The sequence below is a fragment of the Cibotium barometz genome, chromosome 16, assembly GCF_041138505.1.
Source record: "Cibotium barometz isolate CiBa-2024 chromosome 16, ASM4113850v1, whole genome shotgun sequence".
NCBI lineage: Eukaryota > Viridiplantae > Streptophyta > Polypodiopsida > Cyatheales > Cibotiaceae > Cibotium > Cibotium barometz.
The window spans coordinates 56,763,716-56,781,912 of record NC_141061.1 but is presented as its reverse complement, the minus strand read 5'-3'; the positions used below and the strand labels follow the sequence as shown (position 1 = coordinate 56,781,912).

The 18,197-nt window shown below is 49.3% G+C and overlaps 1 protein-coding gene across 6 annotated transcripts in view; it reads right to left on the bottom strand.

The window, feature by feature from the left end:
• LOC147630769 (uncharacterized) overlaps positions 1–18,197 on the bottom strand; it is a 54,412-nt gene that overhangs the window by 16,828 nt on the left and 19,387 nt on the right. For 5 of the 6 annotated variants that reach the window (XM_086810755.1, XM_086810753.1, XM_086810756.1 and 2 more), the window contains exons 4-6: positions 10,152–10,238; positions 9,860–9,939; positions 9,682–9,751 (exon numbers count right to left, since the gene is read on the bottom strand). In XM_086810755.1, coding sequence (XP_086666881.1) covers positions 9,682–9,751; positions 9,860–9,939; positions 10,152–10,238 — 237 coding nt within the window. Of the gene's footprint in view, positions 1–9,681; positions 9,752–9,859; positions 9,940–10,151; positions 10,239–10,488; positions 10,726–18,197 lie in introns of those variants that run through there. The other variant, XM_086810758.1, reaches the window with a different exon arrangement.

Sequence of the window (18,197 nt, the reverse complement as noted above, 5' to 3'; positions counted from 1 at the left end):
TGCCAGTCTCAATCTCCAATCGGTGTGATGAAACTCTGAGCTGACCAATAGCCACTCCGAAGCCGTGTGGTAAAAAGCCCTCCATGTATCTAGGCCTCTCTATAAATCCATCATCAATGATACTCATGAAGTGATCTCTGTAGTATAGCATCTTCGGTGGAAGAGGCTGTGTAGGCGATATCCATGTCTCTCGTGTATAGAGCTGCCATAGATCGTGTCTCAATACTCTGTTCCTCTCACTATGAGAGAGACGGATATGTGGTGCATCCCTGTCATACTGGAATGGTGGTAGAGAGAGAGAGAGAGAAAGAGAGAGAGAGAGGAGGGTGTGTGTAAGTTTCTCACAGAGAGAGCTGTGTGTGTGTAAGTTTCTCACAGAGAGCTAACAACGTTGCAGGCTCAGCTAACTTTTTTTTTTTAATTTTAATTTTATAAAAAAGGGGCTTTTTAAAAAAAATCCACAAACGGGCTTTTTAAAAACGGGCTCCTCGTTTTTAAGGTTCACGATATTTCTACAAAATGTGTAGCGTGGAATGCTCTGGCTCACTCGTTCTCTTTGTGGGCTTGTGGGTTCATTAACTATGTGCAGAGTGTGTGCAGGGCGCTTTGAAGGCGAATCGTTTTTTTTTTTAATTGAGGGCCCAGGCAGCAGGTTTGTTTTTTTTTTAATTTGCAGGCTGTTCGTCACTTTTTGGCCTGCCACGTGTTTTTAAAAAAGGCTTCTAAAATGCTCCGTTTCCCAGCCGTTTCCCGCTATAGGAAACGTGGAGCTGGTTGAGAAGCGGGGAAACGACGTTTCCTTGACTTCGTCCCACGTTTCCTGCAACCCAGGTGTTTAACACTACAGCTCAGTGGGTCTGGAGATCAGCGCCTATTTTCACATATGGGCAGGAGACAGGAGTATGTTGACTCATACACATATGGGCAGGAGACAATGGAGTATGTTGACTCATACACATATCTTGGAGTGGTGTTCACTGGGCCCACATTTTCCATGAGGGGGGCAGCAGAGGCCAGATTGACTAGAGGATATGCAGCACTAGGAGGTCTAGAGAGGATGTGCTCACAGGTACAGTTTCAGGAGCCACGCACTAAGCTATGGCTTTTTGACACGCTGGTCACATCGGCAATGCTATATGGAGTACAGATCTGGGGGCCTAGCCTAGATCGTCACAGTCGATCAGGATGCACATGCGATGGATAGAGATCGATGGAGAGACCACTTGTGTCCATGATCTCCAGGATGATTCGGGCTAAGGCCTCGGTACCCCATGAGATTATCAGAGCCGAGATGGGAGCACCACCGATCGTAGTCGAGGCTCTTGCCAAAAAAGTGTCCTTCATTCATAGCACCTGGGAGCTTCCCCGACACCGGTATGCACAACTTGCTTTAGAGTCCTCTCATCAGCTAGCCATGGAGGGAGACACTTCATGTTGGTATGCGCAGATAGCATCTTGGTTTGAGCTCCACAGGTTCAGTTTAGACAGACTTCCACCCTTCCAATACTCTCTGGAGGCACCCTCTCTCACCTTGACACATTCTGAGATTAGTAGAGTCATCAGACAAGACCTCATTCAGTTGGACACTAGGAGGACATGGCTAGAGCCCTCACAAGAGTTGGGGACGAAGATAGCTTTCTATAGAGACCATCTTCTCCACACCACTCAGGATGGCTTTATACTTAGACCGAGCTACATGGATACCCATCTGTCTCATGGATTGAGGTGCATCATTGGGCAGATCCGCACCTCTTAAAATCAATTAGAGATAGAGACATGCAGATTTAGAGGCATACCTCCAGGGGACAGGATTTGTCAGATTTGTTGGATAGAGCCAGAGACGGAGGAGCACTACATCTGTCGCTGCACAGCATATTATGAGATTCGAGGGTGCTACCATTGCCTTTTCAGAGAGGGATTTGGACCACTGGCTAGAGTCATGGACTATTGTGATCAGCGATGCTTGGGTTTTTATCTCCTGGAGATCCGCAGGCTCAGAGAGTCCATTATCAGGAGCAAACGCCCGACTGGCAGGGAGTCCACACAGAGACAGATTACTGACTTCTTTAGAGGGACTACCCGGGAGGACACACAACCGACGGCCCAGCAGTGGGCACCCCGTGGGACTCTAGTTGAGAGAGCTATTCAGTTGGGCAGATCCAAACGCCCGAGGGTTCGCGGATCCTCACATTGAAGACGGTGCCTACACCGGAGGATTCAGAGCATCATTTCGAGGCATTGGGCTCGTCCAACCAGGCATCTCACTATGGCAGATATCCAGGCCATCCGGCAAAGACCCATGCTAGAGCTCCTAGGATGATTACCACTCCAGCCATATACTGTTGTACTCACTGTCACTTTTGTACTCCCCCATATTCATGTATTCATGTATCCATGTACTCATGTGCCCCATTTTGACTAGTAGCATTAGTTTTCCAAACAGTGTATCAGATGTCACATGGTTATAACTTTGGTCTCATAGGTCACTTTGGCCTTTTGAAGACGTTAATATAACATTTCATTTCATTTTCTCACTGGGGAGCTCCACACCAGCACCCACACAGCCCACACAGGCATCGCATAGAACCTTCTACTTCACCCATGACTTGGCAGACATATATGAGCATCATGTATATGACGGGCTATTCCAGATGGATCCCTTGTCACCTCTAGACACACTCACCACCCAGCTGTCATCTCTACTACATACGGCTGCCACCCGCAGCTTCCCCCATCATACACACATTGCACATACAGATAGATCTGGGAGCATGCCCCAGAATCGGTGGTATGATGATGATGAGTACAGAGAGCTATATAGACACCTCCATGCCCAGAGAGCATCGGGGACCATTACACAAAGACAGGCGAGCCGACAAATGAGGATCCTCACACGCCGTAAGAGGCGTGAATTTGAGGAGGCACAGTACTAGGATATATACCATCTACTCATGAGCAGAGATGCAGCCACTGCATGGCACGGGATGAGAGAGCCTCGCTCCCGTACCCTGATTGAGGATACACACACATGGCACACACGCAAAGGGCCTCTACCATATCCCTCAGCAGCCGCCCATACCACAACCACAAGAATCCCTCCCTACCACCTCTACTTTCTTTACCGCCTCGATGGTAGAGAGAGCTATCCGCCGATTATAGCATGGGAGATCGACTGACCACACAGGCATACAGAGTGAGCATCTTATTTATGCAGCTGACACACTGGGACCCTTTGTTGCTCACCTCTTTAATAGGGCACCAGTGGAGGGCCTACCAGCTGAGTGGACTATGCACACCATCGTGCCTCTCTACAAAGCGGGAGACATGCTAGACCCCAGCAACTACAGGACTATCATGATTGGTCATACATTGGCCAAACTTTAAGGCGCAGTGCTCGAGGCAGAGTTGAGCTCATATGCAGACAAGGAGGGGCTGCGAGCACCAGGGCAGGCTGGATTCCGGCAAGCTTTCTCCACTATTGACCATATATTCACTCTGAGATGTCTGATTGACCAGGCTAGGGCACGGGAGAAGAGATTATACTACTGCTTTGTGGATTTCCGCAAAGCATTTGACGCGGTGCCACGAGAGAGACTCTTCCAACGCCTACAATCATTGGGGATCCCATCAGAGATGGTTTGGGGCATCTATGCTTTATATGAGCAGGTCTTCGGGCGCATACGATGCCCCGGGGGCTATCTGATGTTATTGCTAGCACCATAGGTGTGAAGTAAGGATGCCCACTCTCTCCTACACTATTTGGGCTAGACATCGATGAGGTGGCTAACTTCATTGGTCATGGTGGTGGGGACGGGGAAGACATCTCAGGTGCCACAGTCCACATTATGCTATATGCAGATGATATTATTCTGGTCTGTGAGTCGCAGATGGGACTACAGCACCATCTCCGTGCACTCGATGACTTCTGCACACAGAGGGGGCTTACAGTGAACCTTGGAAAAACCAAGGCCATGATTTTCCACACCTCAGGGCCGGTTTGACGACAGGCCATCTTCACACTAGCAGGAGGACAGGTAGAGGTGGTAGACTCTCTTAGACTACATCACAGAGGGAGATCACAGAGATACTCGACATCATCACATTATCCAGGAGCGGCTAGCTCACTTACACTCACACACGGAGATCATGCTCCGAGGTATTTTTGCCTCGCCATCGTCTATGTATCACATATTACACCCCCATTATGGTACTCGTTGGAGCTAGACAGATCTGCATTGCATTCTTGTATACCCTGCGCATATAGGTTGCATACTGAGCCTCTAGCACTAGTGCTCCATCCATCACCCCCCCCCACTAGCTCAGTACTTTCATAGTTTATTTCATGTTCATTTTGTCCTTTTTTTTTGGACATCCAGAAGACATTGACAGTTGTACATTGATTTGTCTCATAGGTCGAGTTCGGCCTCTAGCGGTTTGAGGCCTATGGGACACAGACCAGGCCACTGACAGAGATACACATAGCAGTATGGAACTGTAATGGTTCACTATGGGTGCAGCCTCGACGACCGGAGCATGTTATGGTGGGGAGAGACATCATACTTCTGACAAAGACACATCAGAGCTTAGAGAGAGGGCTACCTCGAGTAGAGGGATTCCAGTGGGAGTCAGCATACAGGAGGACCACGCGCCAGGGTACCTCGAGAGGGTCGGGGGGAGTAGCAATCCTATTCAGACGGGAGCTACATGGGAGACTGAGAGTGGTAGCACAGGATCCAGAGGCCAGATACATGTGGATCAGCTTACAGCTCTCACAGGACAGGGTTATATACATAGCTCTATGTTACTTTTCTCCATCAGGATCCTCCTATGTCATTACAGAGGACATGCCACAGGAGGAAGACACAGGAGCCTCGCCATACACTTGTCTGTCAGAGGAGATTATGCATTATTCTACACTAGGGGAAGTATTTCTTACGGGCGACTTCAATGCCCACACACAGAGCAGATAGTGTGAGGTGTATGACTATGATGACATGGAGATCCTCCACCCTGTGGATCCAGAGGAGATAGGGACTAGTCGGGCATCAGAGGACACTGGACCAGACAGAGGACAGTATGGGGACCACTTACTAGAGTTGGGAGCCAGGCATCATCTCGTTATTTATAACGGGATGCTACAGTGGCCGGGATCAGGAGGGCTGACATGCTTCCCACATGGGGGTCATACACGGACCGGAGGCACGGTGGTAGACTACATTATGGGGTCTTTGGAGGCATCACAGCTTGTCACCTCATTCTCCATTCCACCTCGTCCTATTGGGGCAAATCATACATACTTGGCATTTTCACTAGCCGGATCACCAGTATCACCAGCCCCCCACATACCGACGCGACAAACTACCATCTACTTCACACATGACATGGCAGACATATACACTGGTAGAGTAGAGGATGGGCTCCTACTCATGGATCCCCTGGCATCTATGGATACCATTACAGCCCAGCTGGCATCACTCCTACACACGGCTGCATTACAGAGCTTCCCACATCGTGTACACTCAGGAGAGCTTGCGAGACCTAGGACTATGCCCCAGAACAGATGGTATGATGACGAGTGCAGAGCCCTATACTCACGGCTCCACATACAGAGAACCTTGCGAGCCATCATAGAGCAGGAGTCCAGGAGAGAGATGAGGAGACTTACTCGCCGCAAAAGGCGGGCCTTCCCAGAGATACAGGAGCTAGAGATCTTTCATTTCATGAGTAGAGATAGCCCTGTCTCATGGCGGCACTTCAGAGAGCCCCGACACCTATTGCAGACCCACAGACATGGCACACATATACAAAGGGTCTATACCATGCCCCACAGCAGCCACCTATACCTCAGCCACAGGAGCCTCGACCTACCACAGCTAGCTTCTTTACCCAATCGATTGTACAGGAAGCTATCCGCCGCCTACAGCATGGACGGGCCGCCGACCATATGGGCCTGCAGGGTGAGCATCTCATATATGCAGTAGATTCTTTAGCTCCTTTTCTTGCACACCTATTTAACAGGGCACTAGCAGAGGATTCGCCTGCGGAGTGGACGATGCACACCATTGCGCCGATTCACAAAACAGGGGATATGCTCGATCCGAGCAACTACAGGACGGTTATGGTTGGCCACGTGCTGGCCAAACTCTATGGTGCAGTGCTGGAGCAAGAGCTTAGCTTATATGCTGAGCGAGCAGGTTTACGCTCATCAGGGCAGGCAGGCTTCAGGAGAGCTTTCTCTACCACTGACCATGTATTCACTTTGAGATGTATGATTGATCAGGCCAGAGTGAGGAAGAGAAAGCTCTATTGCTGCTTTGTGGATTTCCGCAAGGCATTTGACACAGTACCACGAGAGAGGCTCTTTCAGCGCCTGCAGTCTCTTGGCATACCAGCAGATATAACATGGGGCATCTATGCATTATATGAGCAGGTTTTTGGGCGAGTTAGATGTCCAGGATGTATGTCCGAGACTATTGCTAGCACCATTGGTGTGAAGCAAGGATGCCCACTTTCCCCCACGCTATTTGGGTTATACATTGATGAGGTGGGTGACTTCATTACACAGGGAGGCGGAGATGGAGTTGATTTAGCAGGTACCTCAGGACATATTATGCTCTATGCTGATGATATTGTATTAGTGTCTGAGTCTCCAGGTGGTCTACAGCAGCATCTACATGCACTCGATGATTTCTGCACACAGAGGGGTCTTACTGTGAACCTTGGGAAAACCAAGGTTATGGTCTTTCATACATCGAGACAAGGCAAGAGTCAGCTGACATTCACTCTCGCAGGATGCCAGGTGGAGGTGGTGACATCATACGTGTACCTAGGGGTTACCTTCTCTGCAGCAGCCACACGCTTCACCATGGGTTCAGCAGCCAGAGCTAGATTGACACGGGGATATGCAGCATTGGCTATGCTAGAGAGACAGTGCCACCAGGCGCATTTTCAGGAGCCTTGGACGAAGGGGTGGCTATTTGACACATTAGTCACACCGGCATTGATGTATGGAGCAGCAGTATGGACGCCAGGACTTGCTACCCATTGGTGGACACAGATAGAGAGACCACAGGCCCTCATGATGGCACGCATGATACGTAGCAAACTGTCAGTACCTCATGACATTATCCGAGCAGAGTTTGCTGCGCCTCCTATGATGGTAGAGGCCATATTTCAGACTATATGCCTGCTAAACAGATTCAGAGAGATGCCACAGGATAGATTATCATACAGAGCTTTTGAGGCATCTAGACAGCTGGCTGAGGCAGGAGACAGAGGATCATGGTATGCACAGGTCACACATTGGTTCTCACAGCATGGCCTAGACATGGATCATCTACCACCATTCCAGTATGAAAGGGATGCACCACATATCCGTCTCTCTCATAGTGAGAGGAACAGAGTATTGAGACAGGATCTATGGCAGCTCTATACACGAGAGACATGGATATCGCCTACACAGCCTCTTCCACCGAAGATGCTATACCACAGAGATCACTTCATGAGTATCACTGATGATGGATTTATAGAGAGGCCTAGATACATGGAGGGCTTTTTACCACACGGCTCCCGAGTGGCTATTGGTCAGCTTAGAGTTTCATCACACCGATTGGAGATTGAGACTGGCAGAGCAGCACGGATCCCCCGAGAAGAGAGGGTATGCAGATTGTGCAGAGAGGAGGTGGAGAGTGAGGAGCATTATGTATGCAGATGCAGAGCATATACAGCCATCAGAGAGAGATATCCCATTTTATTCAGAGAGCCACATTCCCTACGCCAGATCTTTGAGGCAGCAAACCAACGCATACTGGGGAGATACATTCTAGACATACAGCGCCGCAGAGAGACATTATTACAGGCTCACACAGCTCCAGAGGGGGGGCGTTAGACACAGATTACTACATTTTTTCAAAGATCCATCCCCCTCCCAGCCCCTACACGGCACGGAATTACTCTCCAGAGAGCAGAGACACTTAGAGCCCGTAGGAGACAGAGGACACCTGGCTTTCGGACACCACGCCTATACCAGAGAGAGATGACAGAGATCAGAGCTCAATTTTACAGAGAGGGTGCGGAGCGACTGGCTCGCTTTAGAGCACACCCAGGCATGTTCTTCAGGGAGCTGTGGACACCCCCTTCACTGATGTATACCATTTTATACCCCCAGTATGGTACAGGATGGAGCTAGCTAGGTTGCATATCATGATTGTATACTCCATGCATATAGCTTTGCATTCTCCTAGTAGTAGAGCTCCATCCCTTGCATACCCAGATTCAGCTTTTTTGTTCAGTACTTTTTCATTTTGTTGGGATGACAGAGGATACCCCATACAGGTACTCCAATTTGTCTCATAGGCCGAGTTCGGTCTTTTGGAAGACGTTAATAAAATCTCTCTCTCTCTCTCTCTCTCTCTCTCTCTCTCTCTCTCTATATATATATATATATATATATATATATATATAGAAATGAAATGAAATGAAATGTTATATTAACGTCTTCAAAAGGCCAAAGTGACCTATGAGACCAAAGTTACAACCATGTGACATCTACTGTTACAACCATAGGTCACTTTGGCCTCATAGGTCACTTTGGCCTTTTGAAGACATTAATATAACATTTCATTTCATTTCATTTCTATATATATATATATATATATATATATATAGAGAGAGAGAGAGAGAGAGAGAGAGAGAGAGAGAGAGGACCCTGGAGAGTGGCAGCAGAGAGAATCAAGATCCCGAGGAGGCCATCCCATTCTTTGATTACTCTACCCGGCTCCGCCGTCGGATCCTCTCGAGACAACAGATGACACCCCGGTAGCACAGCAGCATTGGCAGGCACACACAGGGAGTCCGGATGACTTTAATCGTGGCTTTCTGGTAGAGACTCTGGTTTAGCTTCCATCCCCGGAAGATCTCCTTCTTTCTCTGGCTCTTAGCCTGTTGGAGCTTGGTTGTGAGCACGTGGCTGGCGATTGCAGGCAGACCAGCGAACTGCGTCAGCCTTGAGGAGAGCCACCGACATTGCCTGTGGGACTGCTAAGGCGCAACAGATTTGGCAGCGCAACCTCTGCCTATTCACCTTCGATCCAAGCACTGCCCGTACCGTCACATGGGGGGGCTGATGTAGCAAGCCCATCGACTTGATTACCCCCCAACAGAGATCATCCATTCCATTTGGGTTGCTCTCATACACACCCTCCGGGGCCTTTTTGAGTGCTTGACCATCGACAGCTTGATTACAATCCCCCCCCCCCGCCCCCCGCGGGAGATCATCCATTCCATTTGGGTTGATCTCATACACACCCTCCGGGGGCCTTTTTGAGTGCTTGACCAGTGATTCAGAGCGCATGCAGCAGCGGCGTGAGGTTGTCTTCCATGCCTGGACCCCCCAACCCTTCGTATCCAGAGAGAACAGCGGAGCTACTTGGCTACAAGCCCTAGTGTGGCTTTTCCCTCCACCTCCAGTTGTAGCCTCTCCAATAGAGCGGCCAGCCAAGGAGGAAGCCCCCCCCCCCCCCCCCCCCCCCCCCCCCCCTTCCTTATCTCAAATGTATATTTGGACTTCTTTTAGCAGCGTTGTATTCAGCCGAGTGGCTGGTTTTCTTTATAACTACTAAATGGATCTTCTTTGGAGAAAAAAAAGTGGATTTCATTTGTTAAAAATTGAGAGTCACGTACCCAGTATGTGCTCCTGCAACGACCTGACACATGAGATTGCAAGGTATGAGGAGCTTTTGATCCATTAAATCTATTGCCAAGGAGCATTCCAACAATACCAAAATAAAACATTAGAGACTTGCTTACAAAAAATTACCCAATAATGGCAGCCACTATGCATGTCTAATATTTAGTAAACCTTTTATGATGAAGAACACAAAAATCACTGTCATCATCTATGAAGTTCTTGGCCCCTGAATCCATTCTTTGTATGGTCATCTGCAAAAGGAGAAACAAGAGTTTCACACATTGTTGGAATAATAAAAATAGCCTGGCACACGCATGTGCGTGTGTGCGTGCATGGAATAACTAAAGACGCCAAGCAATCCAAACAAGCAATTAAACGCTTTATAACAAACCAATGTAGGAAGTGCTGAAAACCATTAATGAAATAATTGTTGGAAGTTAGAACTGTGTCCTCAAGAACTTGCCTTGAGAATCGGACCTTGAGTATGGCTTGAAGCATGTGCATACAACGGATACTTCAAGTAAACCTCGGTATCACCTTCACATATGAACTGAACATAAAACAAATAGCTTATAACAACTCTTAAGTTATCAAACTACTATAGCAAAGAATTACTACTCCCCAAACTTCAAGCAACCAAGAGGGAAATCCAATGCACATCTAATCAAACCCCATGTCCCCACAACATTCATATATAACCAGCATGACATTGCAGACCCAAACCAGAGCACTGCCATTAATTTACACATAAAACAAAGGCAGCAAGACAGCATCCAATATTGAGGCTCTTGTTAGTTCACCTTCTTTTTCTCTTTGTCTTGTCCTGGTGTATGAGTCCCAACTCCCACAGCAGCCAGCTCAACTATGCCTGTGAACCCAACCATGCAGATGGTTGCCTACACATTCTTGCCACTGTCCTGAAGCTCACAATAATTCAATCAGCCAACCTGGCTGCCCATAATCTCAAACTCCTGAAGAAAGCTCATTTCCTTCCGTTGTGGCCCATCTAAACTGCTGCTTACCGTCTCCTCATTTGACTGAGTGGCTGATGGCCTGCCTTCCTGTCATGCCTCCAATGCACGAGTCAATATGCTCACTATCCAGTTCTTCAGGATTACTAGCCTCCTCTTTGGATCTTTTACAAGTCGTGACTAAGATAGTTATGCACCAACCATCGTCCGCCTTGCAGATTGATCTACATAACACTTGCCCAAGCAATTGTGCCTTCCCCCTACTTCGTGGTCAACCATTTCAATCCCCTCAAATTATATATGTTTGCCCTACTCACCTCATACCATTTCTCAATGATCTCCCACTTGTGTAAGCATCATGATGCCCCCTCCTCCAGCCCATTTTGTTGAATGTTAGGTTTATGGTGAATCTCCACTTGTGAGTCTCCTTAAGGGGACATTCGAGTGTATACATATAGTGTTATATTTATGGGCATGTCAATAGTCTCTTAATTAAGAGTAGGGTTAGTGTGAATACACCTTAATGAAGTCCCTTTGAGAGACTATGTCTAGTGCCTATATAAAGGACCCTCGTGTAACATTACTTATAATTGCAACCAAGTTGAACCAAGTTCCCTTGTGCTCTATCTCCCTCTCTTGTGCGCGCGTGTGTTTGCAATCAAGTATTTCTCTCTCCTCCTCCTCTCCCATAGCAGTGTGTTTTACTAACATCGTATCCCAGCCCCGAGTCATGGTCGGAGGCCACTTCCCTCCGTGCTTGATTGGAGGGGGTTGTTGGAGGTGCAAATCTCGCATGGGTTGTGGAGATAACAAGATGGGAAAAGGGATGCCGAGTAATTCCACATGCAAAGGCCGGTTATTAAGCTGTCGGCCAGCTCCTAGATGCTCACGACCTTTTCCCATCATGGCCGGTGACGAAGGCTCGCGTCGAAGCTGGTCGACCAGCTATTAAGTTGTCGGCCAGCTCTTCGCCACAGATTTTTACAAGGATCTGCTCTCTGCTGAGCCAACAGATGACAGAGTGAGAGAGACTCGGGAGGCAGTCTGGAGCTTCACGAGACCGGTTGTGCCGGCCCATTTGCAGCACTCCCTTCTCTCCCCCTTCTCGGATACGGAACTGGAGGAGGCTCTTCAGGCACTTCCTCGGGGCAAATGCCCTGGTGAGGACGGTCTCTCAGTGGCTTTCTTCCAGAGGTACTGGGGTCTCTTGCATAGGGGTTTCAGATTGGCATTCCAGGAGATCATGGAGTCGGGAGACATGCCGGACAGCATGGCAGAGGGGTTGATTCACTTGATCCCCAAAGAGGGAGGAGACAGACTGGAGATTAGACAGTGGAGACCGATCACCTTGCTAGGCACGGCCTACAAGGTCCTAGCTAAGGCGATCAGCAGGTGGCTTCAGCCTCACCTTCCGGACGTCATCCACTCCACGCAGACAGGCTTCATCCAGGATAGGAGCATCCTGGATAACATCTTCTCTTTCTGGGAGGCTACGGCTTTGGCTAGATTTCGGCAGGAGGATCTGGCAGTGCTCCTTCTCGACTTCGAGAAGGCATATGATCGGGTGGACTGGGCCTTCTTGGAAGGCACTATGGAGAGGATGGGCTTCCCCCCTCAGTGGATCCGTGGGGTCTCTGCACTCTACACATCGGCCCATAGCCAGGTGCTAATACAGGGCGTACGCGGAGAGAGGTTCCAACTCTCGCGCTCGGTGCGGCAGGGGTGCCCCTTGGCGCCCTTTCTTTTTCTTTTTGTGGCGGAGGCCATGAGCACTTTCTTGACGGCACAGGATACAGGTTTGCGGGGCCTCCAGCTCCCCATCCGCACCTCGGAGGAGCTCCTAGACTCGGAGTTTGCGGATGACACTGCTGTCTATCTTCAGGGAGGGGAGGAGAACCTCCGCCGCTTCGCCTCAGCCATGGACAGGTTTTGCAGAGCTTCCGGCGCGCTTTGATCAACTGGCACAAGTCGTGTGGGTTGTGGGTCAGTTCTATGCCCCCCCCCCCCCCCCCCCCCCCCCCGACTTGGAGGCCAGTTAATGGGTTTCAGTGGCTGCCCCCCGGCACTACAGTGCGCTATTTGGGATGCTATGTGGGCATTGACATATCTCCGGAGCAGCAGATAGCCCCCCTTCTTCTGAGCATTCGAAAGAAGCTTCTGTATTGGAGTACCGCTCGTTTATCTCTGGCTGGCCGAGTGGTTGTGGCCAACCAGGTTCTGCTTGCTACCATGTGGTACATCACTTCTTGCTGGGCCTTCTCGCGGGCGTGTATTGGCCAGGTGCAGAGGCTCATCAGGAACTTTCTTTAGTCCGGTGGCGACGGGCGGCCCGCCAGGGCCAAGGTGGCATGGGATCACCCAGCCGAGGGAGAGAGGCGGCCTGGGCATAGTTGATCCTATTTGTCAGAGCTGAGCTTTGCTTGGCAAGTTGGTGGTTCATGGCCTCCTACTAGGCGTTGAGCCGTGGAAGGAGTTTCTTGTTTCCAGGATTCTCAGCCGCACTCCTTCTCTTAGCGGCCCCTGGACCCCCAGCATCAAGTGGATCTTTACAGAGCAGCCATCCAGAGGAGTGGGCCTTGGCTTCGAGGAGTGTTTTGCAGCTAGCCTTCTGAGGGCCTGGGAGCATCTGAGGCCGTCACTCTTCCAGACTCCCCCGGGCACCGATGAGGAGCGCCTGAGGCAGCCATTGATCTGGAACCCCTTGATCCGACTTCCCAGTGGTCATATGGTTGGATCGCGATCTCACGTTTCGTGGGGTCCGTTGAGCTCCGGCCCAGCCCAGTCCCTAGACGACTGAATATGTTTCCAGCAACAGCTGCCTCTAGAGGCTCAGGAGAGGAGACTCAGCGGGATGAGGGGCAGAGAGTTGATGAGACAGGACATTGAGGCAGCCATCCCCCGAGAGTGGCGGACTCCAGCACAGGACCCTCCACCTCCACAGTGGATGGGCATCTTTACTCGGCATGAGATCCTTCTAGCGGTCTGCGGCTCAGCAGAGAGAGTCGCCCCACTCACCTTCGAGGTGGGAGAGGGAGGCCAGCTTCAGAGGACCCGACTAGATTTGGATGAGTTTCAGGGTTGTATCTTTCAGAGGGTGCGGGTGGTCGGCTTTCATCAGAGACAGTGGCATGTAGACCCCTCACCGGCCTCGATAGGGGAGGACTATTCTTGGAGATTATGGGCTTGGGACAGCAGGCCTCTTATTCGCCTTCAGTGGGATCCAGGTGAGTAGCTTTGGCGAGATCCCTACTCGACCCCTACCAGCCCAGGCACCCCCTTTTTTCAGTACACAGCGAGGCTGGGGCGGCAGATCCAGAGGCACAGGACAGCGGGCACCCCAGCGGCGGCCGAGCATTGGCGGCGACAGGGGCTCTCCCATGCCTTCCTTAGGGACTTCTGGCAGCGCCTTTGGGCCAGCTTCCGGCCCCAGAAGGTGATGCTTTTTCTCTGGCTTACAGCGCATAGAGGACTGGCTGTGGGGGCTTGGCTAGCTTTTGGCAGACACCTAACGTCCTGCCCTCGGTGCGGCCATGCACAGGAGTCGCAGTGGCACTGCTTATGGGATTGCCCACAGGCACAGCAGGTCTGGCAGCGCGCTCTCAGGATGGTTTTTGCAGGCTCGCCAGGTGAGATGATGGCGACGTGGGGTGCGGTGGCTTGGGCCACGGACAGCGGCCCGGCCCTTGGATACGAGGACGTCCCTGGCAGTGTGACCATCCAGGTCTCTGACAGGGCGATGGCGGTGGTTCCGACGCCAGACTTCTCTTCGGCAGTCTCCCAGGAGGGGGACGGGCACAGATGGGAGATGATCAGCAGCATGACGGCTTGGCACATATGGAGAGCCCGATGCAGGGAGGCCATAGACCGCCAGGCGACTCCACTGGCAGAGGTCATACAGGCCCTCTGGGTGGACATCATTCACACCTTGAGAGGACACTGGGGGAAACTTCAGGGCGACTCGGATCGCATGAGAGGTCGCCGCAAGGCGTTCCTCCGCACTTGGCAGCCTGGCCCTTTCCTCATCGTGAGGGGCGAGGATGTCACTTGGCACTACAGGCCTCCAGTTTGGCTCCTCACCTCCCGCATGTACTACTAGGTAGCCCCCCCCAGAGAGCGGCCAGCCACGGGGGTGGAGCTCCGGTGTTCACTGTGTTTATTATCCCTCCTTGTGAGGTGAGCTTTGTAGCCTTATGGCGTTTCCTCATTAACTAATAGAAGGATCGTTTTTCCAAAAAAAAAAAAAGTTGTCGGCCAGCTCCTAGATGCTCACGACCTGCCATAAATACCATGAATGCTGTCGGCTGCCCATAATGTGCTGTCGGCTGGTCATAATATACTGTCGGGGCTGATGCTAACAGCCCCGACCTGATGCAAATAAATGCCTTACATGCTCACGACCTGCCATAAATACCATGAATGCTGTCGGCTGCCCATAATGTGCTGTCGGCTGGTCATAATATACTGTCGGGGCTGATGCTAACAGCCCCGACCTGATGCAAATAAATGCCTTACATGCTCATGAAGACTGATGTTGGTACTGATTAATGCTTGATGATGCCATGCCACTTGTACACCTGATGGGTGTGCACGTGACATTCCCCTCTGCTACTAAACTATTGCTAGGTGGTATACCTGGCAACCTTTCGACTCCTCTGGTGATCTGTCTCCATTCAAACCACTGCCCCCTTCTGACTTCTTCTGTCGAGATTGAGGTCGACTGTAGAAGTTGAATCCTTTGAGCCATAGACTTGTCTACTGCGGGAACTAAATGGCAAATGCTGCTAAAACTGCTTGGAAATACATGAGTCACCCCTGACCGGTCTGTGGAATCCTTTCACCCACCATCTCCGTCCTTCCTTAACCTCTGAACCTCCTGAGGCGATGTTGGAGCAAACTTCCGTCTTGTTATGTGGAAGAGAACCCCCTGCTGCTGCCAGCAGTCGAAGCCCAAAACTTTATGTACTCTTTTGATGATGGATGTCATTCTTCCCCAGAGAATTCATGGGCAAACATGTATGCTTTGCAGAGAGTGGGCTGCTGTCCCAAGGTGTGGCTTGATGTAAAACGCTGATGTGCTGACCTGAAGAGCCGATGATGATGAAGAAGATGTAGTGCAGTCCCCGACACCAGCAACAGCAACAAAAGTGGTACTGGATATGATCTATTAAGTGGTACAAAAGACTGAATGAAGAGGCAATGCTATATATAGTCAAGGGGGCTGCTGATCGGCTAGTGAAAGGACGGTCGGCCAGCAGCAAGACACAAAAAAGATGGATAAAATCTCATAAATCCATAATAATCCAAATAAATCCCCTTTTTAGGGCTGGACAAAATGCCATTTTCAAACAAAAAGTGCCCTTGGTTAGCCCATGTTCACATGTGGCACTACTCATATCATGTATGCCAATAAATCCCCCCCTTAGGGGTAATGTGAACCTGTACAAGGTGGGTAGCAAATCACTCACTGTAGGAGAGTAAGCCCAAAGCTTTGCAGAAAACTTCAAACTGCAATGCCTTCATGAATAGATATGCAACATTGTCCTGTGTAGAGTAGTAAGATAATGTGATCTCCCCTGCATGACTCTCTCTAACATAATGATAATGGATCTCGATGTGCTTAGTACGTGCATGAAACACTCGGTTTCATTCCAAAACTATAATCCCAACATCTATCTACACAAATTGTATGCCCAAATAATAATGTAACAATCCTAAATCTATCATCTCAAATGAGGTTTGCAATTCAGCTTTGAAGGCTGAAAATTTCTCCTTATCATTCCGAAATAGCAACATGTCATCTATAACTATTGGGCCCTCCTAGCTCTATTTCACATGATGAAACACATGCTCAAACACATGGATAGATTGATGAAAGCATGGAAACAGGGTTCATGAAGTTGGCACAAGAAAAAGCACCAATTTTGGTCAAAATCAAGAAAAAGCAAAAAAGTCAAACTGAGTTGACCGCAAGCCAAGGGCACCATTGAAAAGAGGGACTGAGCCGAACCAAAAAGCTCAAGGCAGCTTTTCCAAAAAGCAACTCCAGGGCCAAAAAGCAAGGCCTTGAATCTAGAAAAGCATAAATTAAGAACTTCCACAAAAGTTGAGCAATATTTTACTATTACTAAAATATTAAAGCAAAAAGAGAAAAGCAAAGCATAAAGTATTGCTTTTGGCAAAAAGCAGGGCCCTCCCTAAGTATAAAAGAAGCTAGAGTAGCTCGACCGCCGCCTAGCTCAGCCACCCTAGCCTCGCTTAGTTGCCCATCTTTGAGATTTGGACTTGGAGCTTGGAGCTTGGACTTTGGACTTTGGAGTTGGACTTGGACTTGGACTTGGACTTGGACTTGGACTTGGGGCTTGGACTTGGACTTGGACTTGAACTTGGATTTGGATTAGGATTCATTGGATTTGGATTTGGATTTGGATATTAGATCTCGTACTAGCCCAGTGACAGATACTTGTGGGCCATCCCAGTGGTGTGCTCGGCATCAGAGATCTCGTACCTAGACATCGACATCGACATCGACATCAACTTGGATATCCTACATCGACATATCTGTTTGTTTTGTATTCATTGATTGTATTGATCCCTGCCAGTGTGCCCATGGATTGTTCTTGAATAAATTCCTAAAGGGGGTGGGACTTGTTCCTTGCTCAGTGTGGTGTACTGTGCAAGATCCCTATTCCCTTCTCTTTCTCCCCTCTCTCTATATATCTTTATCTCTTGAATACGTGGTTGAGTCTGTTACTACACGCCCCGCTGGGCTTACAGTGGTATCAGAGCAAGATTTCTCTTGAAGAAACTCTTGGGGTGACAGAGCCATGTCAAGAGCAAAGGGAGACTAAGGGCCTCATGAAGAGAATAACTATGAGGCCGATACAAAACTTCTAGATGGGAACCAACTCCATCAATCTATTTCTCATGAGACCACGGCCATGACATCGACAGAGTATGGAGATTTTCAACAGTTCAGATAGTTTCTCCAAGATAAAGAATTCTTAGCTTGGAGAGCCAAGAAGGAACATGACCAAAGAAGGGCTCGTATATTGGAAGAATTTATCAAGGATTAAGCCACCGAGCCGAAGGAGTTGAAGCTACTAAAGTCATCATTGCAGAAGGATCTAGAGCTACTCACTCTATTACTCATGGAGGAGACAACGACGCTACTCTAGGCCTGCTCTTTCAGATGCAGTTTCCTGAGGATAGGTAAGGGAAAGGAAGCCAAAGAAGCCAGAGAGATTGGAAGACCATCAGATTGACATCATCAAACAGATTGCAGTGGATGCTAGACCATTGCAAGTTTGACAAAGAAAGTTGTGGAATCTTTGTGTACCAAAGTTGAAACAAAATCGTTTGAAGAATCCACCAAGGGTGGAAGAGTCACAACAAATTGAGTTTCATTTTGTGAGAAAAAGAGAAAAGACAAGAACTGATTGCTATTGGATGCCAAATTGATCCCAGAGAAGTACTTCAAGAACTATCCAAGTATACTTCGAGTTTATAAGAAAGCGGTTGGTCTAGATGTATTTGAAGTA